A 20917-nucleotide genomic window follows, 5' to 3' on the forward strand; every position below is an offset into this window, starting at 1 on the left:
ACGCGCACCATCATAAGACCGCGTCACTCCGATATGCAGTACTCCCAAAGCTCTCTAGAAAAGCACTGTGGGTGGAAGGTCTATGTCTGCATTCTTTTGTCTAAGGGCAAAATTAAATAAATTACCCGAGATAACGTTCCAGAATATTGCGTCCGTGAATTTATATGTATGAACAGGTTAACAGCCACCGTAAAAAGAATGCCCGAGTTAATACGGATTGATGACTTCCAAGCGGAAAACGCCCATTTGGCTAATTCAATCAATTTGCACTTCTCACATGACGGAGGAGGGCAATTTTGCTTGCAATCTGAGCACTGCAATTCTGCTCTACAGCGCGTTGCAAAGCGGCTCGTTTTTTCTGCAATAGTGTTCGCGGGGTATTATAACATCATCAGCGCCAGGAATATGGGAAAGTGCATGCCAGCTTGAGTCTGCTGCCGGAAAATTCGACTGGGATTCCTTACGGCCTTCGCATCATCGTCATAGGCTCCTTTCGCCTCGGAGCAACACCTCGCTGTCACAGTCTCATTGAGACTAGTGGCGGTCATGCATTTGCAGCCGAGGAGAGCGGGAAGACTGAATAATGTTTGCATAGTGCGCAGTACGCAGGCTGAACCCATTGCTAGGTAGCTATGCAAAACAATATGGTTGCGTTTGAGACCATTGTTGTAATGCTGTTGGAGAAGTTGATATCGGTATTATGTACTCCGTAGATATGACTGGAAGCTGGAATAATTGAAAAGAGAAAAAAGCGGAGTCTCATTTCGGCTCAGTGCAGCAAGGAGATTCTATGACGATAATACGTTTTATAGAAGCATACTCCATATCAAGCAGGGGCATCATAGCTCAGATACCAGTGAGCGGTCATCAAACTAGCACCGAAGCAGACTGCGAGGATCTTGAAGCTGGATAAGTTGCTGTCTATCACAACCGGCAACTCAAAGTAGTTGTGCAGTGAATGTCGAACGAACAAAGGGCGACTCCGTCGTCCAGGTACGTTAAACAGATGATATGTGAGCAGCCACACAGAGGGTCACTAGCCAAACCAGAGTCAATTATCTTGAGCAGATAATTCGGCTCGCAGAACTGTGATTGAATTCCACAACCGGCAATGAAACCAGATGCCAATCATGATTCTGAACGAATGCACTCTCAGAGCGTTTCAGCTTGATGCTTCAAGCCTCAAGGTACGTTGTGTTTGTCGCAACCCTGTTCCTCACTGCGACGGGTGCTGGTTAATGACGGATCACAAACATACTCCGTACATGTAGTTATAGCGCCAATCAGGCTGTCATCAACATGCTGCTGAAGTTCGAACTCGATTGCAACTGTTTCTACAGAGTAGACAGTTGAATTGGAAGCCTTGGGCAGTGGCAACATAGCCAGCTAGGTAGTATCCCATAAGTACAACCTGTTAGTGTATTTAACGGGATTATTCGGTACTCCGTACTCCGTACCTTTAACGGACTTGGCAATCCCAGCCCACTTGGTCAACCTTCGCCTCCAGAACTGCTCCAGGACTAGTTAGTTAGTTAGTGAGTGAGTGATTGAAGAGCATTTAAACTATAGAAGGTTCCCAGCACAAAGCTCACAGCACCCTGAAGCTTGATACACATCGCCGTACCCCGCGACCAGCTGGTTAGCCCAGCCTCCTATGACGGCTCCTGTTCTCAGTCCATCACCGTCACGCGCACCATAATGTCTGCGCACCGAGTCATCCAAGACTCAGACGAGTCCGACGATGAGCTCGCGGATCCTACAACCTTTGATTTGTTCCAAGAACCGCGACAATGCGCGGACGCGTCGGTCATGAATCACGACGGGAACACCAGTCCGCGTTTTCCTGGTCAAACGCCCTCATATCCAATCGTGAAAGAGGGCAGTAGCTTAGGGCCCGATTTAATGGTGAATCACAAACAGGCTTCCATTCATCCTGGCCAAGTGGACTTGGATGTGAACTCTCGGAGCAATTGTGAGCTGGACGATCGAGACAGGGAACAAGTAGATGGTGGGTCAGTTTGTTCAAGTCGTTTTTCATTGTGCTGTTCATTGACACCCTCTATTTATGGATAGATTGTGGAGAGAACCTTCAAGTTGCGCGTGAGGACGATGCCCCTGGATGTCCTGATGGGACGACGGACAATCGCATGCCCTCTTCAGGAGGAAGCATAAAGAGAGGCAGGACAATTGGGGTATTGGAAGAAATACAAGACTTAAGCGATCCTGAAAATAGGAAAGCCAAGCGGAGAAAGTCTTCGACGGCCGTTGACAGCCATGATTACCACAATGGGGGTCCTAGACACCATCGCCGCCTTACAGACTGTTCAACCCACGATGATGGTCGTTTTCATACGGAACTCATTCCCACCCATTCTGTCTCCTCTACTCCAAACAACGGGATGTTGCAGCATAATATTATAATGGACCCTGTTCAGGAATCCGTTTGTGACACGACTCCTCTCGACTATGACATAGGTAACCCAATAAAACCGCCTACCATATGTGCCCAGTCTCCTAAAAACATTCCGGGCCGCTCCAAATCCGTCCCTATTCCCACCGATTCTCCCCATGACACTGAGCCGATGTCATCAACGACTTTGTCACGGGCTCGCCGAACTATGACGAACTGCGAAGCGCAACCACCCACGTCACCTGCAAATAGCATTGATGAGCTGTCGTTGCCTATTTCTGTTCAAATCGCTGTGGATAGGTCTTGTCTACGCAGTTTAAGGCCCCAGCCTCGATCGGAAGACGATGTAGCGAGTGAGCGAGAAGAGCTAGGTTCCGATGATTTTGGAGGCATGCCAATGGAAATGTATAAGCCAAGACCCTCCAGATCACGCTCCAAAAAGACCATCGAAGATGAGTTTGGCATGTCTCATATCACTCAGGAAGTAATGATGAGCTCACATGGTGAATGGTCTGGAGAGTGTCCGCATAGTCTATCCAAAATCGTTGAACAAAGCACCGAAGAGGATCGAGAGTGTCTAGAACAAAGAGACCCTCAATGTTTGACTATTGCCATGAACACAAGCACGGCGGGACATCCAGCCAATACAGAGGTTCAATTCTCGATACGGCCGAATGCGCCTATGCCCATGGAAGGTTCAAAACCCGAGCGCAAGACATCTAAGAAAAAGAAGCTGAAAAGAGGAAAGACTACATCTGCTATAGTCAAAAAGGTATCTGACCATGATGTAGAAGATGATGTCATTTGGGTAGATGAGAGGCCTCTTGCCTCCTTGCCGGAGGAAAAGGTGTACCTCGACCCGTCGAAAAAAGGGAAAGATAAACCTGAAGACGCTATTCGGACCAAGGACACTTGCACAGAAATTCCAGCCGAGTCCTCAACGACCCAGCATTCCGAAGCGAATCATAGCCAAACACCCGTCCCCGCCCCTAAAAAGCGAGGTAGAAAGCCGAAGAAAAACCTCGATGGTAACATCGCCATCGAAGTGCCAAATCTTAAAACCTGCTCTCGTGAAGAGGTAAACCAAGATGAAGTGTGTATCGACGGTCTCGTCCCAGAGCAGCCCGCTCTTCACGACACCGACCCTCCCCAAATGCAACCCCAACTCAGCCCACCACCTATGCTCGACGAGCCCATCGATGGCGAAGATATAAATATAGCCTCAAAAGAGCCAGAGCCCCATCCCGATCCCCCAGCTTTCCGGGATAACCCCAACGTCGACAACAAACCCGAACAACAGCCATCAGCTACGCCAAAGAAGCCCGTCGAAAGGGGCCCAGACAAACATAGCCCCATTGCAGTAAACAAAAAGGTGCCCTATCGTGTGGGTCTAAGTCGCAAAGCGAAAATCGCGCCGCTCCTAAAAGTTATTCGCAAATAACACTCCGCTATGCTTCTAAACTATGCGAAATGATCACCAACCGACGCCAAATTATATGTCGTATTTTATGATGAAATGCCTTGTTATTATGATTATTACGATGTATTATTACCAAGCTATATACCCACAAACGCACAGCTGTCATGTTTCATTCAATTCACCGCCTACCCAATGATCCTCTTATCCCTGACTATGCCATGGAGACATTTTAATGCACATCCCAACCTTTGTATTATATTTAGTCCCACCTACATCAATGATTCTCGGTTCGCGCTTCTCGCAGCTGCTGTTATCATATACTGATGTATGCATCGTAGCGAGTGTCGACGCCATTGCAATAGAATTTACGATGGATCTCTTTTATCATAAGTCTATAGGGGCCATATCATTGCTTGTTTCGAGCGGTATTCAAGACCAAGCTATGGTTAATGCTTTGTTTCACCAGTAAAGCTCGAAAACAGCGAAATACTCCTAAAGCATATTTCATGAAGCCGGGTGGTGGTAAAAATGGGATAACTTTAATACAAAACTAGATGCTGCAATCAACCCCCGTCGCGGCCTACCAGAGACCATTCATAAGTTTGGTGGACCTCATTCAAATCGAGAAAAGCATCTCATGGATCTCAATCCCCATCCTCTTCATCACCATCATCGCCGCCGTCGTAATCGTCATATTCATCTTCCATCCCATCTTCGTCATCTTCATAGCTTTCCTCGTAGTCATGTTCCCAGTCGCGATCATAATCCTCCTCGCAGTCCATATCCTCGTCGTAATTACATGAGTGCTTGTCCTTATCCTTATTCTTGTGCTTGTGCTTGTGCTTATGCTTATGCTTGTGTTTCTTCTTTTTAAGAATGTCGATGCTTCCCAATTGCGCGCGACACTCTCCAGCCGATTCTTGGCATCCCAATTCACAATGATCCGAGGCATTACCACAGAAACCATGCGCACTGCAACATTTACCAAACTTGGAGCCGCTGCAGGTGTATTCATTTCCACAGGTGCCATCATTCGAGATGGGCTTCTCTCCGGGCCGCCTGTAAGTGTCTGGATTTGTTTTGCCGGGATATAAAGCAGCAGACTCATTCATGAAGCGGTACCAGTTGGTTGGAGGGTCCCCTAAACATTCGCCAAGGGTAACAGCCTGGTAATCAGCTTCGTATAGACGACGGAGCATATGAATAGTCAAATTGTAGACCGTTTGTTCATGAACATCATGAGCAATGACGAGCATAGGGCGGCCGGTTACCTCATGCATTGCCATAGCATGGTCAAACAAATCCTTGGAGCGTTGGATTTGGTGTGGCGAAGCATTATTGTAGTCGTCCGTGTCCACGTTAAAGTAAGCAACATGATATCCCAAATCATCCATATCCGCCAAGCAGCCTGACTGGACCGAACATGCGGAGTAAGGTGGGCGCATATAGGTGGGAAATGCACCGAGAACATTGCGAAGCACCATCTCAGTCTTTATCATTTGATGACGACGTAATTCCCTGGACATGGTATCCAGATTCTGATGCGACCATGTATGGCTGGCGATTTGATGGCCGTTGTTATACATTCGACGAAGGATATCGGCCCATGGGTAATTTGGGTCGTCGATACTGCCTTTACCAGAGTTAAAAGCAGAGACGAAGAATGTAGCCTTTGCATCATAAGAGTCAAGAATGTCCAAAAGATCGCTCGTATAGATGTTTGGGCCGTCATCGTAAGTCAGAGCAACTGTGTTTGGATTGACACACTGATAAATCGGAATAAAGCTGTAAGGCACTTCTCCGACGTGTGGGCGAGAAACAGGGGAAGTATCTTCGCCTTCCGGCCATTTCAAAGCATCACAACCACTCCCAAAGTCGAACAGGCAATCCGGAGCCCCGCAATATTCTGGACCATTGCCACAATAACCTGAATCCTAATTAGCCCACAATCCTGGCAGAATACGTCGTGAACGAAAATACCATGCAGTGAGCAGCAAGCCCCTTCTTGGCATGGGCCGAAATCAGGGCCACAACGGTTGATGCCGCGTTTCTGATACTCCAACTGTTTTCGAGCAGCGAAGCCAGGATCGGGTATCTGACCAGGGAAATGCTGTGAAGCGAAGCCCGGAAACTCTCGATACGACGGTAATTTCGTACCGGGTGCAGTTGGCTTTGCATTAACCTCTATCGTAGGTCCTACTACCGTAACGATAATAGACGGAAAAAAATATTTCCAAAACATCATGACAACAGCCACCAGACGAGCTTGTTGAAGCGTGCCACTCTCTCGCCAGGAAGAAGTAAATCGAAGTTGAGCGGGAGACGAAAGCAGCAGAAGGGATTTCTTCGGCCGGTGCAGGAAAAGAGTAAACACAGCACTGGGTAAACCCTGGAGGAAGGAGTGCGCCATGGTACGGAAACTGCGAACCGCCTGTGAAGGCAAGTCAGCAAAGTCGCTCTTTCCCGGGACTGAGAAAGTGACATTGTGGAGAGAAGTCGCGATCGAGACTCAGGCAGTCGCCATTCAGGGCAATTTGAGCCGCCGTCCAGCAAAGGTTGCCGCAGTGTGCCAAAGAAGAGCTGGGCTGCAGGCTCTGTCTACACCGGTAGCTAGTTAGTTCCACAGGGGGAAGAAGATGGTGGATGGGAGGGCACTTATAAAAAAAAAAATTGGCCGTTCCTCGAAAGGAACGGCAGAGGCACCTCTGCATTGCCAAAATCCACTGTGACGGCCAATTATCATGCTATTTCGCTCTCCAGAATACCCGGCACCCATCGACGTTCTCGTCAAACGGCGGAACAATGGTTTTTAAGCGCTAACTTCTCTTCGACACTTCAGTTCATTCCAATGGCGTTCGCCTACTTGGGCCTTCTTCTAAGAGCAAAGGGGAAGAGCATAAGAGAAGGGCAAGCACTGGGTCAGACAAGCCGAAACTTTGAGCCTCACTCAAGAGAGGTCCCGACCTAATACATGTCTCTCCGGATTTCCCATATTCCCCAATTTTCACACTCAGAAGAAACGGTGGGCGCCCGATGGGCCATTCGTAGACGTACCAGATAAGAATGAGACAAGGAAGATTGAAGTCAAGAAGGTAACTGGAAACAAAATTCCTTCACAATGACCAAAACTTTGAGAAGTCGACCGGCAACGGGGCAACTGGGAACGTCTAACCATGATCGTTGACAAAATCACAGGAAGGCATGGCAGCCGAGGTGCCCTAGCGAGCCATGTCATCCAAACATCCCGAGAGATGGTGACCGTCGCATTTACCCAGGTATCATGCAGAATTCAACCCTCTTGCTTCACCGATATATACCAAAACCATCCAAGAGATGGAAATGCCATCAAACGAATTCAACTCAACACTCGACAACCTCAAGCCCCACTAACTGGGAATAACCCGCTGTGTGTGATGCAGTATCCTCAGAGACTAGTTTTTGTTTCCTCTCCTAAAAACGGAGGGCAGTGTGAAAACGGACAAACAACATCCTCAAAAAACCGCTTCCTTCTTCCCCGGAGGGAAGGAGATATTTCTGAACGGAAAACCGTTCACAAACATCTATCAAGTCGGCGTTCACTTCAATTCGCAGGCTTGACTTGCGATAAGGCGACTAACGTGGCGGATCCGGATACTCTGGGAAGAGTTGTACGTCTATGGTTGTTGACTCGACGTAAAATCCAGTGAGCGAGCTGGCCGTTAAATAGGCTTGTCGAGGAAGCTGGGATGGATGGTGGGGGTCCGTCAGAGAAGATCTCGTCTGGAGGCTCGAATCGGGCATGGGACAGCCAGCCACGGAAAGCAGAAATCGTTGGTTCGTCGATATCCTCAAACCCACTCCAGCACAGTCAAAAAAATCCCCGCACTATCACTGGTCATGGAGAATCACCCATCCGGAACAGAAAACAAGCCATGTATTCCCGAGGGCAATTCCAGATGACTACCACTTCGAGAGACCCAAAGTAACGCCAGTGATGTCCCACACCTTGCTACGATTCTAGTTGTATGCGTCGATACAGCACAGAACCGATTCCGGCAAAAGTGTACAGAATGCACCAGCGGAACATGTTAAATGGGCGATTGTAGGCTACTCTTTTAAAGAGCATTTGTTCACGTTCTTGGGCAGTGTCCACTTGTAGATGAATAGCACGAGTGATTTCTTGGCTGATTTCCAGCGACGACCAGCAAATTTCAAAAACCACCGGGCACAGTTGGCTCCCAAAGGCGACCTTCAGATTAGGGGGCCCATCCCGTTTCACCCACCATCTCCCATTTTCTTCCATAACTGCACGCACCGAGCTGGATATCCTTTTGTTGATCCAAGCATATTACCCAGCTTAGGAAAACCGACGCGTATTCCGTTCGGAATTTAATGGACGCATAGTAAACCGTCTTTTGGTGCCTCGCGTGAGGCTCTGGGAATCATCTCTTTTTTCACCCACCCTACTCGGAGAGACAAATAGAATCGGCTAATCAAAGAGCTGATAGCTGTTACCACGAGACTTGTGCCCGACCACTCAAGAAGAGGGTCGAAGAGGCACCCGACGAAGATCCTTAGGGTTAAGTTCCAATTTCCGTGTACCCCGAAACCGAAATAGCGTGGAATTTCATATCCGAGCTAGAATGGTCCTCGCGCGAGGGGCATTTCACAAATGCAACGGCCATTGGAGAACTGTGGGGAGGTTGAACTGCATATAGGGAGCACCAGGAGGTACTACCGGGAGTGGAGAGGGAAGAATGCTGTCGAATTGAAGACCATGACAGAAAATTTGGCTTTAGACAAAGGCAACACGAAGCAAAAGGTCCTTCTGCGCAGATTCCGTGAATAAGGACAATATATCCGTCTTTTGGGGACTGCGTTGGTGCGACATGTTGATGTCCAAGGCACGACCCAGAGCGTCGAAGTTGGGGATCGTCAGCAAAGAAGCGCGCAGTCCCGATTTGGGCTAGTGCGACCAGCAGTTACGCGTGACGTCACCAGGTGCAAGATTCCGCTAATCCTAAAGAAGAAAGACGTCTAAACTTTCACCAGGCCTTCAACTATTCAGCACCGCATCTTACTCCACGGGCTAGGGGGAGAACAGCGCGGTTCATTGAGCAGCCAAATGGAGGATACGAGGCAGTTAAGAGATGCGTTTGATGCCGCGAATGAATTCCTCCATCCAGTTCTAAACAAAGGCATGGGACCTTTGGCCCATTTGAGTTGAGCCAGATGGGAGCTAACAGACTTCTAAGAGCGGATACAGAATTCTCGAGGCGATCCTCTCATCGATATTTTGAATCGAACACTGCCCACCGATTATTGTCATGATGATGCGCCAAGATCTCGCGTTGTACAGCGAACACTGGCTTTACTCAGTAGCATCCACGATGCTTTTGTGGCAGAATCAACCGACCCAGTCCCCGCTAAGCGGGTGCTAGGGAAACAGCAAGACCAGGCTCTAGAGGATGCGAAACGACGCCGGGCTCTCCATGCCCTGCTTGACCTCCTTTCGTTTGAGGGTATATATCCTTCTTTGTCCAGTGGAGTTGGCATCCCGCTAGAGAAGCGTGTCATTTCCGTCCTTCCCGCCGGTGTCATAGCAAAGAATGCAACAAAAGCAAGTGATTCAACACCACAGGATACTCGCATTTTAGACTGTATTATAGGATCCTTGAGTCATATTCTCCGAGATGCGCGCCCGTCAATCCAACCTATTATCCTTGGACGGATTTTGCCTGACTTAATTTGTGGGACTGCCGAATTAGCTTTCAACTCGAAAGATCTACCGTCACATAAAATCGATTCATACAAGAGATTGTTGAATGATATCATTGACAAGTATGGTTATCTCCCAATTTTGCAGGCCAGGTGTTTAATGCCATCGTAGATGTTCCACGCCATCGCTGTTGCCGGTGCTATCATCTCTGCTCCAAGAAAGTACAGCACCTTGGTTTAAGGCCTGCATCTCTTCACAGCTTTCCCAAATACCATTGCGAAAAGATGGTGTGTTTCAAATAATTTTATTTCTTGCTTCTCAATTTGCACCAACACTGGGTCAAACCACCAAAGACCCTTCCTCTGGAGGGCCACCGATTACGGTCCAGGCAATCATGCAGTCCTCCCGGTTGCTATCATTAGTACCGCAAGGCAGCAACCCTGAGGAATATTTTAGCAACGTTGCACCCAAACTGCTAGCTCTACTTGATGGAGAAGACCCTGATATGAAGAAAACGTCCTCTTATGTAATCGGGAATGGCATTCTTGGAAAACGAGCATATGGCTCTCCTGGGGCCATTGGCTTTATCATTTTCGTCCAGCCCATCCTTGACACTTTCCATGGCAAAATCTCTCAGCCTGTTACAACTTGGATGAGACCATTCTCCCTGGATGGCTCTGCTGATCCAGAGATAAAGACCGGGGATTTTGACGGCATCATCATTGTTCCTGAGTTCAAGCTACTGTTAGCATTAGAAAGACTGACCGCCTTGGCGACATTACATCCAAGTCCCGGCCTTCTCAAACGATTAGTCAACCCAGCCTTGTTGCCTCTGTGGGGATTACAATGCTACGCCAAAGAGCACCAGAAGCGCTCACTAGAAGAGAAGGTGAGCACTTTACTACAAATGTTTTTTAGCGTATCCGCTAGCATTACGAGGCTGGTCAAGCTTGCGGATAACATTCTTTGGGATGGCCCAGAAGCCTGGGTCTATGGGGCCGGCGAAGAAGGTGGTGTTTCGATTCGGAAACGTGAAAATCGTGAGCCGTGTGGGCCTAATATCCTCTCGATAATCCAAAATCTAGATGGACGTGTCGATAGTTTTCTACAGCTGTTAGCTGCAGATCCACAAAAAGAAGAATTTGTGGGCGATGTCTTCCTTCATGTAAGCCGACAATGGCTGTTTAGTGAATCAATGGGTGAGGATGGAGGTTGTCCTCAGCCACACAGGGAACAAGACAAATTGCAGCCCGAGTTACGAAAACTGGTCAGCGCGAAAATTGCGGAGAAGCTCTTGGATCAGTTCAAGGAATCTCTATCTCGCCATCCTATCAAAGTTCTGGAACTTATAAGACAGCTAATCGAAAGTGAAAAGAATCGCGCTAGCACGCTCAGGACAAACGCTCAAGGCAGTGAGAGCATATCTCTCCAGGCACTTGGGAGTATTGTAAAGGCAGAATCAGCTGTGGGTAGCGATCCGGACTCCAATATCACCGGAGTTTCCGAATCTCTATCACCGGCATTCAGTCTCCTCTCGACAATCCTCGCTTCGCCCGACTTTCAAGTATCGGATTCAATATCCCTGATTCTTAGAAACTTGAAGTCCGACATAGATTATCTTCTACCACGCCTCCCATCCGCCCTTGTACAACCCGCAACCACATCTTCTATGCTCCTCGAAATCACCCTTTCCGACCCCGATCAACGCCAGACAAAACCAACACTTACGTTTCCTGGCATCTCTGATCTTGAAAGCCACCGCCAGGCGATAAATAATATCTCTTCCCCGTTGGCCCCTGTTCAAGCCGAAGGTCTCTCAACGCTATCTCACCTAATTGACAAAGCGTCTCCCGTCCTGGATATTCCTGCAACTCTCACGCTTCTTCTTTCCGTATTAACAGCTAGCGATGAGTCTGCTGCTACCGACGAGTTTCTTTATCTCAATGTGATCAAACTCATCGGATCCCTGGCGTCCAAGCACCCACGTACTGTGATAAAAACCCTCGCCGAGCGTTATGCTGATCGCAGCGAGGAGTCGACCCTCGACCAGCGACTCAAAATCGGCGAAGCACTCCTCAGAACAATTCAAAATCTAGGGGGGGCATTAGTAGGAGATGCTGCCAGGGTCCTCGGAGACGTCATGATCGAGGTGGCCAGCAGGAGGGGAATTAAGCTCAAAGCGAAGGATCAACGGGGAAAAGGCATAAAGAAGAGCCCACCGGCGAAAAACAGTGAAGAATTGAATGAAAATATCACGAAGCTTATGAACCAAATTAACGAAGATGTGGATTCTGAAACGGAAGATCCAGTTAAAGAAGCCTATTCTAGCAAAATTATCCACGCATGGGAGGCTGGGGCTACGACAGATACTGCCCCAGATGATCTACGTGCCCGTGCTTCCGCGATATCAATCCTCGCATCTGCGATCCAGACAAACCTAGCCGGTCTAGGTCCAGCATTAGCATCTTCCTCAATAGATCTCGCGGTATCCACTCTCACCCTTGAATCCGATGAAGGAAGCGCAATTCTACGACGTGCGGCGGTAATATTGCTGCTTGACTTGATTAAAGCCCTTGATGAAGCTAGAGAGTCGGGGAAGGATCTCGGCTTCGGCCTATCGGTAACTGCAACATCATCCTCGATATATCCCGCCAGTCACCAATCCGGATCCGAATGTACTACAATCGGCAATGTTCCCGATATCCTCCGCGCGCTGAACTTCGTCGAAAGCAGAGAGACTGATACGACTGTACGTGGTCATTTACGAGCTCTAATCGAGAGTTTGGAGGCCTGGCTCGAAAAGTCGCTACTTTGGGGAATTCGCACTCAGCAGAGCCTGATGGAACAGCCCAGGTTTGAATTGGGGGATCGGCTGGCAGGGTTAGATATCCACCCTTTGTCCAGTACAGAAAAATATGGGAGAACAGGAGAACATCCCAGAATTGAGGAGATTGAGTAGGCTAGAATAAATAAGTGAAAATATCAAAGGGAGTAACTGTGCTTTTGTGCAGCAAAGAATTGGCTACCTTCATAATACCAATGGCTTCGTTAAAATTATGTTCAAAAGGATAATATCTTAAATTTCATATATCTACCACTAACCACTAGTTAATTACCCCTTGGAATACCACATTTTTTGGGGGGAAACATCCATTTGATAACATGTCATCTTCCAGTCCCTTTTTCTAACTCCCGTCCCAGGGTTTTACCTATGAGGAATGGCGCAATTTCATCACTCTGGCTTAGAGAAATGCCAATCTAAAGTATCTAAGATGCTCAGCACGGAGCGAAATCAATGACTTTCAGCCCTAATTTTCATGTTCAGCAATCTCGCCTCAACACCGTTCACCCCGAACGGCCAGTAAAATGCAAGCTCTGCTGAGAAGTAAAAAATCCGTAACCTATAAATTGCGCCTTGAAATCAAATTCGATGTCGAAGCGAAGTGATTTTGTGAGAGGAGGGAGGTGGTTAGGTAACGATTTACGGCCCACCGCGTCCTCTTCCGCGACCTCCTTGCCAACCGCCTCGGCCGCCGTACCCACCGTTTCCACGTCCCCAGCCGCCGCCACGACCTCCTCGAAAGCCTGCCCGACGACCGGAATGAGCCGACTCCGATTTTCGGCGATCGTTGGCCTGTCTGATAGCTGCTTCTTGTTCAGCGCGCTCTTCTTCAGATTGCTCAAATGGATTTGCGATGCCTAGCATTTCGCAGAATCGAGTGGTCTGGGGATTCAAGTACTCGAACGGCTGCTCAGGAGTGGTGACAGGAACAGAGGGTTCATAGACAGGTGCTGTGATGGTGAAGTTGTGTGGAACAACCATCTTGCCTTCCTTGACAATATTTTCTTCAACCCAGGCCTCAGCATCAATGATTTTTGGTTTATAAAATGCGCTCCCTTTGTCAATGGGAACCTGTGACTTCTTCCCTACCACGAATCCCTCAGCAAAAACACGTGTGATCGCAAGCCATTCTTTATCATATTCAAGTTGGTATGGACGTTGTTCATCAGTGTGGTCGCTTTCAGACACAGGAAATATCTCGAGCAGCTCCAGGAATTTTCTGTGCGGCTCACATTTGTCCAGGGCCAAAAATTGGGTTGCCTTGTTTGTAATACCTTCTGGAAGCTCTTCCTCAGCTATGGCCTTGTCCTGTGTTTTGTCACGTTTTTGAAAACTGGCTGGCAGTTGTTCACGAAGTTCATCTGAGACTCCATCAAATTGTGCAGGTGGCATGGGCATGGAGGCTGTAGTTTCCAATTGGGTGGAAAGGTTTTGCTTTGTGATAGAGGCATCAAGAGCTTCGTTTGGTGTCTCAGCCGTTTCTGATGCAGATTCCATCTCAAGGTCTATTTCGTCTGCATTTTTTACAGGAGAAGGGGCAGTCTCTTTCTGAACTTGGTTAATTTCATCCTCAGCTTTGGTTCTCACAACGTCTGAAACTTCTCGCGAGAGGCCATCATCAGTAACAACTTTCTTCCAGGTCACCTGATAGTCAATATTGGACTTAGGTTTTTCGATTTCCCCAGCATCGACACGACGTCTAAACTCATCGGCAGCTTTCAAATATTCAGCATTTTCTTCAGCTTCCCTTTTTGAGGCCACCTCATAAAATCCTCTCCAGGCATTTATACGGTCCTGTTCACTGCTCTGAAGCTGAGTGTTATAAGTAACAGGTCGCCTGTCAGAGTATGCTGCGGCGCCTGGAGTCATCATCTCAGGTCTTGTGACGCACGCTTGCATTGGCTTCACCATAACTTCCTCAGGTTCTGGATCTTTGGCGGGATCTTTCATGCGCGACTGCTGTGATTTTGTGTCAATGTTGTGAGCATTGACTGCTCTAGGAGGAGAATAGGCCTTATGCTCCAGGGTGGAAGTGTATTTCACATGCAAGTGTGCAGAAAACCAATGAGCTGGTCGCAAGCGGTCAAGAACATATCGCACTGCGGGACTTCCAAGCTTTCCAGACTCTGCATCTTTGACAAAATGAGGCTTTCTGCGGAATAGATCATCGACATCACCAGTCCATTCAATAGCCTGCGGCCAATCGTGACTAATTCCGATGTCAACTTGTGTGCGAACTTGGAGTAGCTTGCGGACGTCGATCTCCCTAACATGATAGATAGAACGTAATGCGTCATCGCCATATGGCAACCTTTCAAAATGCTGGCGGCGATAGTCATAGCCTTTCCAGATTCCCGACATCCCGGCAATTCTCAAGGGTCCGCATCGAATGACATTTGCGGCGCCAAGGTAATAAATATTGGGTGCGACCCAACCTCCATAATATAGCTCGAAAAGATGATTGCTTGCTTCGTGATTGCCTCCCACGAAGATAGTCAGATAAGGTGCGACTCGAGCACCGCTATAGTACTCATGAAAATCACCAATTTTCTTATATTTTGCTGGAACAGCCATGCAAGCCATGTCATTGGAGTTTCTGACAGCCTGTAGATAAATGTTAGTCAGGGCAACAGCAGGGGATAGAGCACTTGACATAGACGTGGTCTCACTTGAAAATCACCCCCAATAATAACCAAATCCACACCATCCCAACCCTTGGCCTCAGCCGATTTCTTTACTGAGTCATAGATCTCATGTAGTTTTCCATGTCCCTAAGCAGGTCAGTTTTACTGTAGTTGATGTGCTGCTCCAGTGATATGAACAAGCGTCGCAACAAGAAAAAGCAGGCTGAGGGTAGCAAAAGGAACACTCACGCATCCTTCCACAGCAAGGCGAAAGCACTTTTGTGTTGGCAGATCAGATGCCATAGTGGTTTGTCGACAAAGTGACGACGACTGATGCAAGGATTTTCTGTTGTGGCGCGTCAAGTAGGTTGGTGACGACGAACGACAATATTTTCGGAAGGTTAAAACCAGAGAGGATGGGTAGTTTAAATAGATGCAAGGATGATACTTGAAGAAAAGTTGATCAAAGAGATTTGCACACGAATGAACAACCCTGAGCATGTTGTGAGCGATAAAGTGAGGATTAGAGCGCGGGAAGCTCCGTTGGTGGTTTCGATGTTTCTCACTTGATCGGCCGTCTCCCCCTTCTCAACTGACCATATCAAACTCACACTGTCTTCCCTACATACATCTCTCTCCTTTCTACGGAGTACACTTCTTCCAGTGCTAATTCCTACCTACCTCTACTTTTAGCGGACAGTCCATCACTACCTACCATGAGCCATATGACTGCACGACTGGAATTTTTAAAGAAGTCAGCTCTGATGCTGGCGTCTGACAGCCCATCAACATCTGCCCATCTTTTGGCAGCTCACAACTGTGTCCTCTATGAGCTGTCAAAGCCAATATCTTTCAGTCAGAAAAGAGAATACTGTCCATCATGTGGGAGTATTCGTCTTCCAGCTATAACTTGCACAGTTTCTACCCGTGCCAGGGCTCCAAAAGGCGCAAGGCGTGGAAGGATGTCACCCACAAACGACAAGGAATCATGTGCTGTCTACAACTGCCTGCGCTGCCATCGCCAAACTGTCCAGCCGTTTAAAAAAGCGAAACCGAACCGGCCAGGGGGCAGAATCGCGGCTGATAGCTCAGCACTTAATTCATTACAACCTACAAGCCAGACCGAGACATCGGCCCGGGAGCCCAATGTTGCTGCTACGCTTAGCTCCGCTAAGATGAAAAGCAGTTCGGATAATGCGAGCAGTAAGAAGAGAGCCAAGGCTCGCAAACAACAAGGCCTCTTAGCAGCTCTCGCAGCGAGCAAACAGACCTCGCAGCCCTCGCCGTCGACATCCCTTGATCTGCTCGACTTTTTACAGCCCTAAGCCCTATTTTCCCAAAATAGCACGGAAAAATGTTTGTCCAGTTTCAGTCCAAAAATGTTTTAGTGCGGGGCCTGACGATAAGGCTAAACTTAATATGTGCTAGTGCGGGGAGCATCCCAGAAAGAATTGGAATGTTTCTCCAAACTGAACTTTTTTTTTTGGCCGAAGAAAAAGCACCGCGACACTTATTGAGAAAAGGAAACAACCTGGACCTGTCAGTTGCCGTGGGCATTTTAAGGGTTATTCTCTAAGAACCCTCATCTCCATTGGTTATTATCTTTCCCTTCCAAGCAATATTCCCCCCAAAGACAACCGCGCATTTGATAGCGCCTTCACTTAGCCTTAGAGATCAGAATCATGGCAGATAGCGAAAGCGCAGCCGTCGCGAAAACATCCGCAGGGCTCCAGGAAGATTCTACGCAGCATCTGTCCGCTGAATTAGAAGAAACGTCCGTGAACAAATCTGGAAACGAAGAAGGAGAGGAGGAAAATGAAGACGATGTCGGGCCCATGCAATTGGAAAGTTTATGTATGAATTGCCATAAGAATGTAAGTCGCGAAAGTTTCCCTGGCCATTTGGTCCTTTGAGGCTGATATTCACCGGGTTCTAGGGTGTGACCAAAATCCTCCTACTTCGCATCCCCTTTTTCCGAGACGTCCTGTTAGAGTCATTTGAGTGCCCTCACTGTTTTTTTAAGAATAATTCAATCAAGGCTGCCGGCCAGATCCAAGAACAAGGTTCGCGGTACACTCTAGAAGTCGAGTCCCCCAGAGATTTCGAGAGGCAAGTTATCAAAAGTGATTCGGCAGTCTTTCGTTTGGAGACTTTGGGAATAGAAATGCCCAAGGGCGATGGCCAACTCACCAATGTTGAAGGAATATTATCGAAGATTCTCGAGCAGCTTGAAAGCGATCAGCCTGCGAGAAAGATCGCTGACCCGGAACTCTACCAGTCCTTGGAAACCGTTATTCAAAAGTTGAAGAAAATGGTTCATCGTGAATCATTTCCTTTCACCATCTCACTTGATGACCCATCAGGCAACTCCTGGATCGCACCTGCACCCCATGATGAAGGGAACAAATACCAACGGAAGGATTACCGCCGGACTCGTGAGCAGAATGAAGAATTGGGTATTGGAGGAGGGGAAGAAACAGGAAACATGAGGGTTTCTGCGGGTGATCCGAATGATCTCGATATCATAGACGGAAAGGTGTACAGTCTTCCCGCCGAGTGTCCTGGCTGCACGAAAGTATGCTCGGTAAATATGCAGAAGGTGGATATTCCCCATTTTAAGGAAGTATTCATTTGGAGTACGGTATGCGATCATTGTGGTTATCGAACAAATGAAGTAAAGACAGGTGGGGCTGTTCCAGAGAAAGGCAGACGCATTACCCTCCAAGTTGAGGGCATTAAAGATCTCTCTCGCGATATCCTTAAGTCAGATACCTGTGCCGTTGCAAGCGAAGAGCTCGACCTTTCCGTGCAGCCGGGCACCCTTGGTGGTCGGTTTACTACCGTTGAGGGCCTTTTAACCCAAGTCCGCGATCAGCTTCATGGTCAGATCTTTGAGATTGGCGATGAAGACCTGGCTCCGGGTGACTCGATGGCTGCTGAGGAGCGATCAACCTGGGAACGATTTTTCAGCAGGCTTGATGCCGCTATTAAGGGAGAACTTAAATTCAAGATTTTACTTGAAGATCCTCTTGCAAACAGTTACGTCCAGAACCTCCATGCACCGGATCCCGACCCTCAGTTGCATATTAAAGACTACACTCGGACAGACGAGGAAGAAGATGAACTTGGATTGAAAGATATGAAAACCGAGGGCTATGAAGAGGACAATGAAAAGGATGAAGCATCATGATCTCGTGTGTAGACACTGTCTTGGGTTCCCTCTCTCCTTTGTGATGTGTATTAATGAACTGGAATGACCCATTTTTTTTTTTTTAACGCGATACAAAATCTGAAGCTAGAATCCCGAAAAGGTGGCATTATCCTTTTGCTCATTGCGTTCTGGGATAGAACGAAAGATGATTATTATTTTATTGCACCCTGCTTGGCATAGTTTATACGCTCTAATCAGATAGAATTGGCCAGATGTAAATGTACAAATTCATCCAGCTTGATAAATTAGCTATCCACAGAATGCGTGTTATTCGGACAAATTTTAAAGAAGCCAGGCCTTTGAGAACTGATCTTTGATCAGTCTGGCATGAGAAAGGGTGTTTTGTTTTTGAAAGCCCCAGGCATAATTTTCTTGGTTGACCTGACGGCGGATACGAGAATTGATCCGGTCTTCGCTCCCAACCCGAGACGAAGGAGCGGTCCAGGCGAAACTCAACGGCTCGGCAGAGAGCGTCATGTCCAGATCAAGATCGTGTCTTCCCGAAGGGAGGATGCAAGGAGCAACCTTTTGTACGGATATTCGCTGGCTGTCAACCGGGTTTCCGTCCAAAATGACCAAAGAAACACTGGAATATTTCAATCCAGGGTCACCGGGGGCCCAATTATATTTTTCAAGAACCGCTGGCCGCTCATTCCGCAAACGGATTTGCATGGATTGTCACCCTTTCAATCCCAATTCGCTCCCATTCCGCATCCTGCTCCGCTTCTGCTTTTTCTTTCTTCTGGTTCTTCCCAAAGTCACCCGGCTGTACGACCCTCCCTTTCTTATCAATCTTCACCTTCGCGTTTTCCAACTTCGTCAATGTATCGTGCTCCTCCCCTTTTTCCTTGGAACCTAGACCTAGAACCTTCCCAAAGACAGTACTCTTCCCATCAAGATGAGACGCGGGGGCAAATGTGATGAAAAACTGACTGCCGTTGATGTGCTTTGTCTCCGAACCCGTTGTGCTCTTTTTAACGGCTTTGCTCGCCATGCTGAGGATTCCACGGGCATTGTGTCGGAGGGACGGAAGGTGGATTTCTTGCTCGAGGGGCTCTGGGTGGTGAATTGATGCTCCGCCCTTGGGGATTTCGAATGGCAACGAAGGTCGTTCGGGGAGTAATTCGGAATCGGTGGAGGGCAGGGAGAGAGATATGTCGCCGCCTTGGATCATAAAAGAGGGGATTAGGCGGTGGAAGGGGGTGTCGTTGTAGGCGCCTGAGGCACAGAGGGCTAGGAAATTCTGGCTTGTGGGTTAGCTTTTAGAGTCAAGCAAATAGAGTAAAATAACACAAGTAAAGCCACTGGAGAGGGAGTTGTGAACGCGACGGATTAAATGTAAATGGGAACATACCTCGGCGGTCCTGGGGACAGCTTCACAGAATATCTCTACCTTGAGGTCGCCATGGGTGGTATGGAGCTGGTACAGATGCAGTTAGATGTCAACTGATGCCACTTCTTGGGTGAGCTAAACTTGTTAAATGCGATACTCACCGTGACAGACATTGTAGTGCAGGCTTCCAGGCGGTCATCGGGAGTCCGGGCTCCGCAACAATGCTCACCGTCGCGGCGTCGTCGTCGTCGTCGTCGTCGTCGTCTTCCAACCATTCCCCCCCCCCCCCCCCCGGCACTCCGCGCCCGCCAGCCTGCATCCCTCGCCGATCACGTGATTTAGACGCCGGCCGGGACCGTTTTGTTCCCCCAGCCTTGCAGCCACCACCACGACGCCGCCGGCCGCCTCTCCTCCAGCGTGCTCCAATCGCGAACAGTGGACAATTCCCGCATTTCTCAGATCCTTGGCGCATCGCATATGGGGAGCATAGACGGCAAAGAGCGGCCACCTCCAGCACGCATTCAGGAAATTATTTGTTTCTTGCTACTCCTGCTCTTAAGGAGGTCCTTCACACCCATCCCTGGGAGTTGGGGTCGGATTCTCTGGGCTCTTGGACTCCATAGTTAATTCCTTGGTATGTACAGAGTATATAGAGTACAGAATACAGAGTAATATAAATGCAGTTGTCTTGAAACAACGTGGTTTTCCGGCAAGGTACAGCAACAATATGTGAGTATGTAGAGTGATCCAGAGCCTTAAAAAACCGTGACCCGGGGGATGACGTGGAGCTGCACGCACAGAGTCCACCGCCTAGAATTACGCAAGAGTCGACAACAAAGTTTACAGAGCTGCTACTGTAGCTCTGTTTATCCCGTCCCCTGGATGGAATAGTAACTGCCAAACACATTGTGGCGGCCAGCCAGAGTTGTACGAGAGTTTGGCACATTTAACCATATTAACTAGTTATTAGTTAGTCCTCGGGTTTTGCCGCCCAGAAAGCGACCACCAGAAACACCTTGTCATCGTCATCATCACTCTATCAGATTGTTAAATATCGCAGGTTGACCAGGCCAACAGGGACTCGTCAACTAAGTTAATCCGTGTGGGCCAAGCGGTCGTTTTCCTACCAACTTACTAGAGAGTACTGCGTACGGGGTACGAATTTCCAATTACAACCCCTGCCGTTCCATTATCCCTGGAAGAAGGCTGCTGCCAAAAGAGGTGCCGGACAGACAAAAATATCTTCGGCGCACTCACATCTGCAGATGCTCCAAAGAGTGTCGTCTCCCTCGCACTGCGTTTGATCCCTACGCAGACTCCCTATGATGCTTGTTTCCTCGTCGACATTTCCTGGTTACCTCTGAATCCGTCGGACCCTG

General features: G+C 48.3%; 7 protein-coding genes across 8 annotated transcripts; 4 read left to right on the forward strand and 3 right to left on the reverse strand.

Moving 5' to 3' along the window:
* The first annotated feature begins 1793 nt into the window (after positions 1–1793).
* Positions 1794–3852, forward strand: D8B26_002618 (uncharacterized protein). Of its 2 annotated transcripts, none has more exons than XM_066123896.1 (2): positions 1794–2012; positions 2074–3852. In XM_066123896.1, exons 1-2 carry the CDS (start codon positions 2006–2008, stop codon positions 3849–3851), a joined length of 1785 nt encoding a protein of 594 aa, XP_065979971.1. In that variant the 5' UTR covers positions 1794–2005; the 3' UTR covers position 3852. The 2 variants fall into 2 exon arrangements, with proteins under 2 accessions (XP_065979971.1, XP_003069137.2); XM_003069091.2 differs by having other exon boundaries at positions 1794–2008.
* A 486-nt stretch (positions 3853–4338) lies between these two features.
* D8B26_002619 (uncharacterized protein) lies at positions 4339–6437 on the reverse strand. The gene is made up of 2 exons (XM_003069092.2): positions 5811–6437; positions 4339–5757 (listed from the first exon to the last, which is right to left on the reverse strand). The coding sequence occupies exons 1-2, from the start codon at positions 6238–6240 to the stop codon at positions 4475–4477; spliced, it is 1713 nt and encodes a 570-aa protein (XP_003069138.1). The 5' UTR covers positions 6241–6437; the 3' UTR covers positions 4339–4474.
* Positions 6438–8934: 2497 nt separating this feature from the next.
* Positions 8935–12487, forward strand: D8B26_002620 (uncharacterized protein; the record flags this gene model as incomplete). Its single annotated transcript, XM_003069093.2, has 3 exons — positions 8935–9007; positions 9065–9650; positions 9700–12487. The coding sequence occupies 3 exons, from the start codon at positions 8935–8937 to the stop codon at positions 12485–12487; spliced, it is 3447 nt and encodes a 1148-aa protein (XP_003069139.1).
* A 522-nt stretch (positions 12488–13009) lies between these two features.
* Positions 13010–15297, reverse strand: D8B26_002621 (uncharacterized protein; the record flags this gene model as incomplete). Its single annotated transcript, XM_003069094.2, has 3 exons — positions 13010–14974; positions 15040–15141; positions 15244–15297. 3 exons carry the CDS (start codon positions 15295–15297, stop codon positions 13010–13012), a joined length of 2121 nt encoding a protein of 706 aa, XP_003069140.2.
* Positions 15298–15710: 413 nt separating this feature from the next.
* Positions 15711–16319, forward strand: D8B26_002622 (uncharacterized protein; the record flags this gene model as incomplete). The annotated part of the gene is made up of 1 exon (XM_066123897.1): positions 15711–16319. The coding sequence occupies one exon, from the start codon at positions 15711–15713 to the stop codon at positions 16317–16319; it is 609 nt and encodes a 202-aa protein (XP_065979972.1).
* ZPR1 (nucleolar zinc-finger protein) lies at positions 16171–19450 on the forward strand. The gene is made up of 2 exons (XM_003069095.2): positions 16171–16868; positions 16931–19450. Exons 1-2 carry the CDS (start codon positions 16677–16679, stop codon positions 18182–18184), a joined length of 1446 nt encoding a protein of 481 aa, XP_003069141.1. The 5' UTR covers positions 16171–16676; the 3' UTR covers positions 18185–19450.
* Positions 18528–19711, reverse strand: CYP10 (Peptidyl-prolyl cis-trans isomerase cyp10; the record flags this gene model as incomplete). The annotated part of the gene is made up of 3 exons (XM_003069096.2): positions 18528–19448; positions 19560–19625; positions 19700–19711. The coding sequence occupies 3 exons, from the start codon at positions 19709–19711 to the stop codon at positions 18855–18857; spliced, it is 672 nt and encodes a 223-aa protein (XP_003069142.2). The 3' UTR covers positions 18528–18854.
* Between the last annotated feature and the right edge of the window lie 1206 nt (positions 19712–20917).

Source organism: Coccidioides posadasii, chromosome 2 (genome assembly GCF_018416015.2).
Source record: "Coccidioides posadasii str. Silveira chromosome 2, complete sequence".
NCBI lineage: Eukaryota > Fungi > Ascomycota > Eurotiomycetes > Onygenales > Onygenaceae > Coccidioides > Coccidioides posadasii.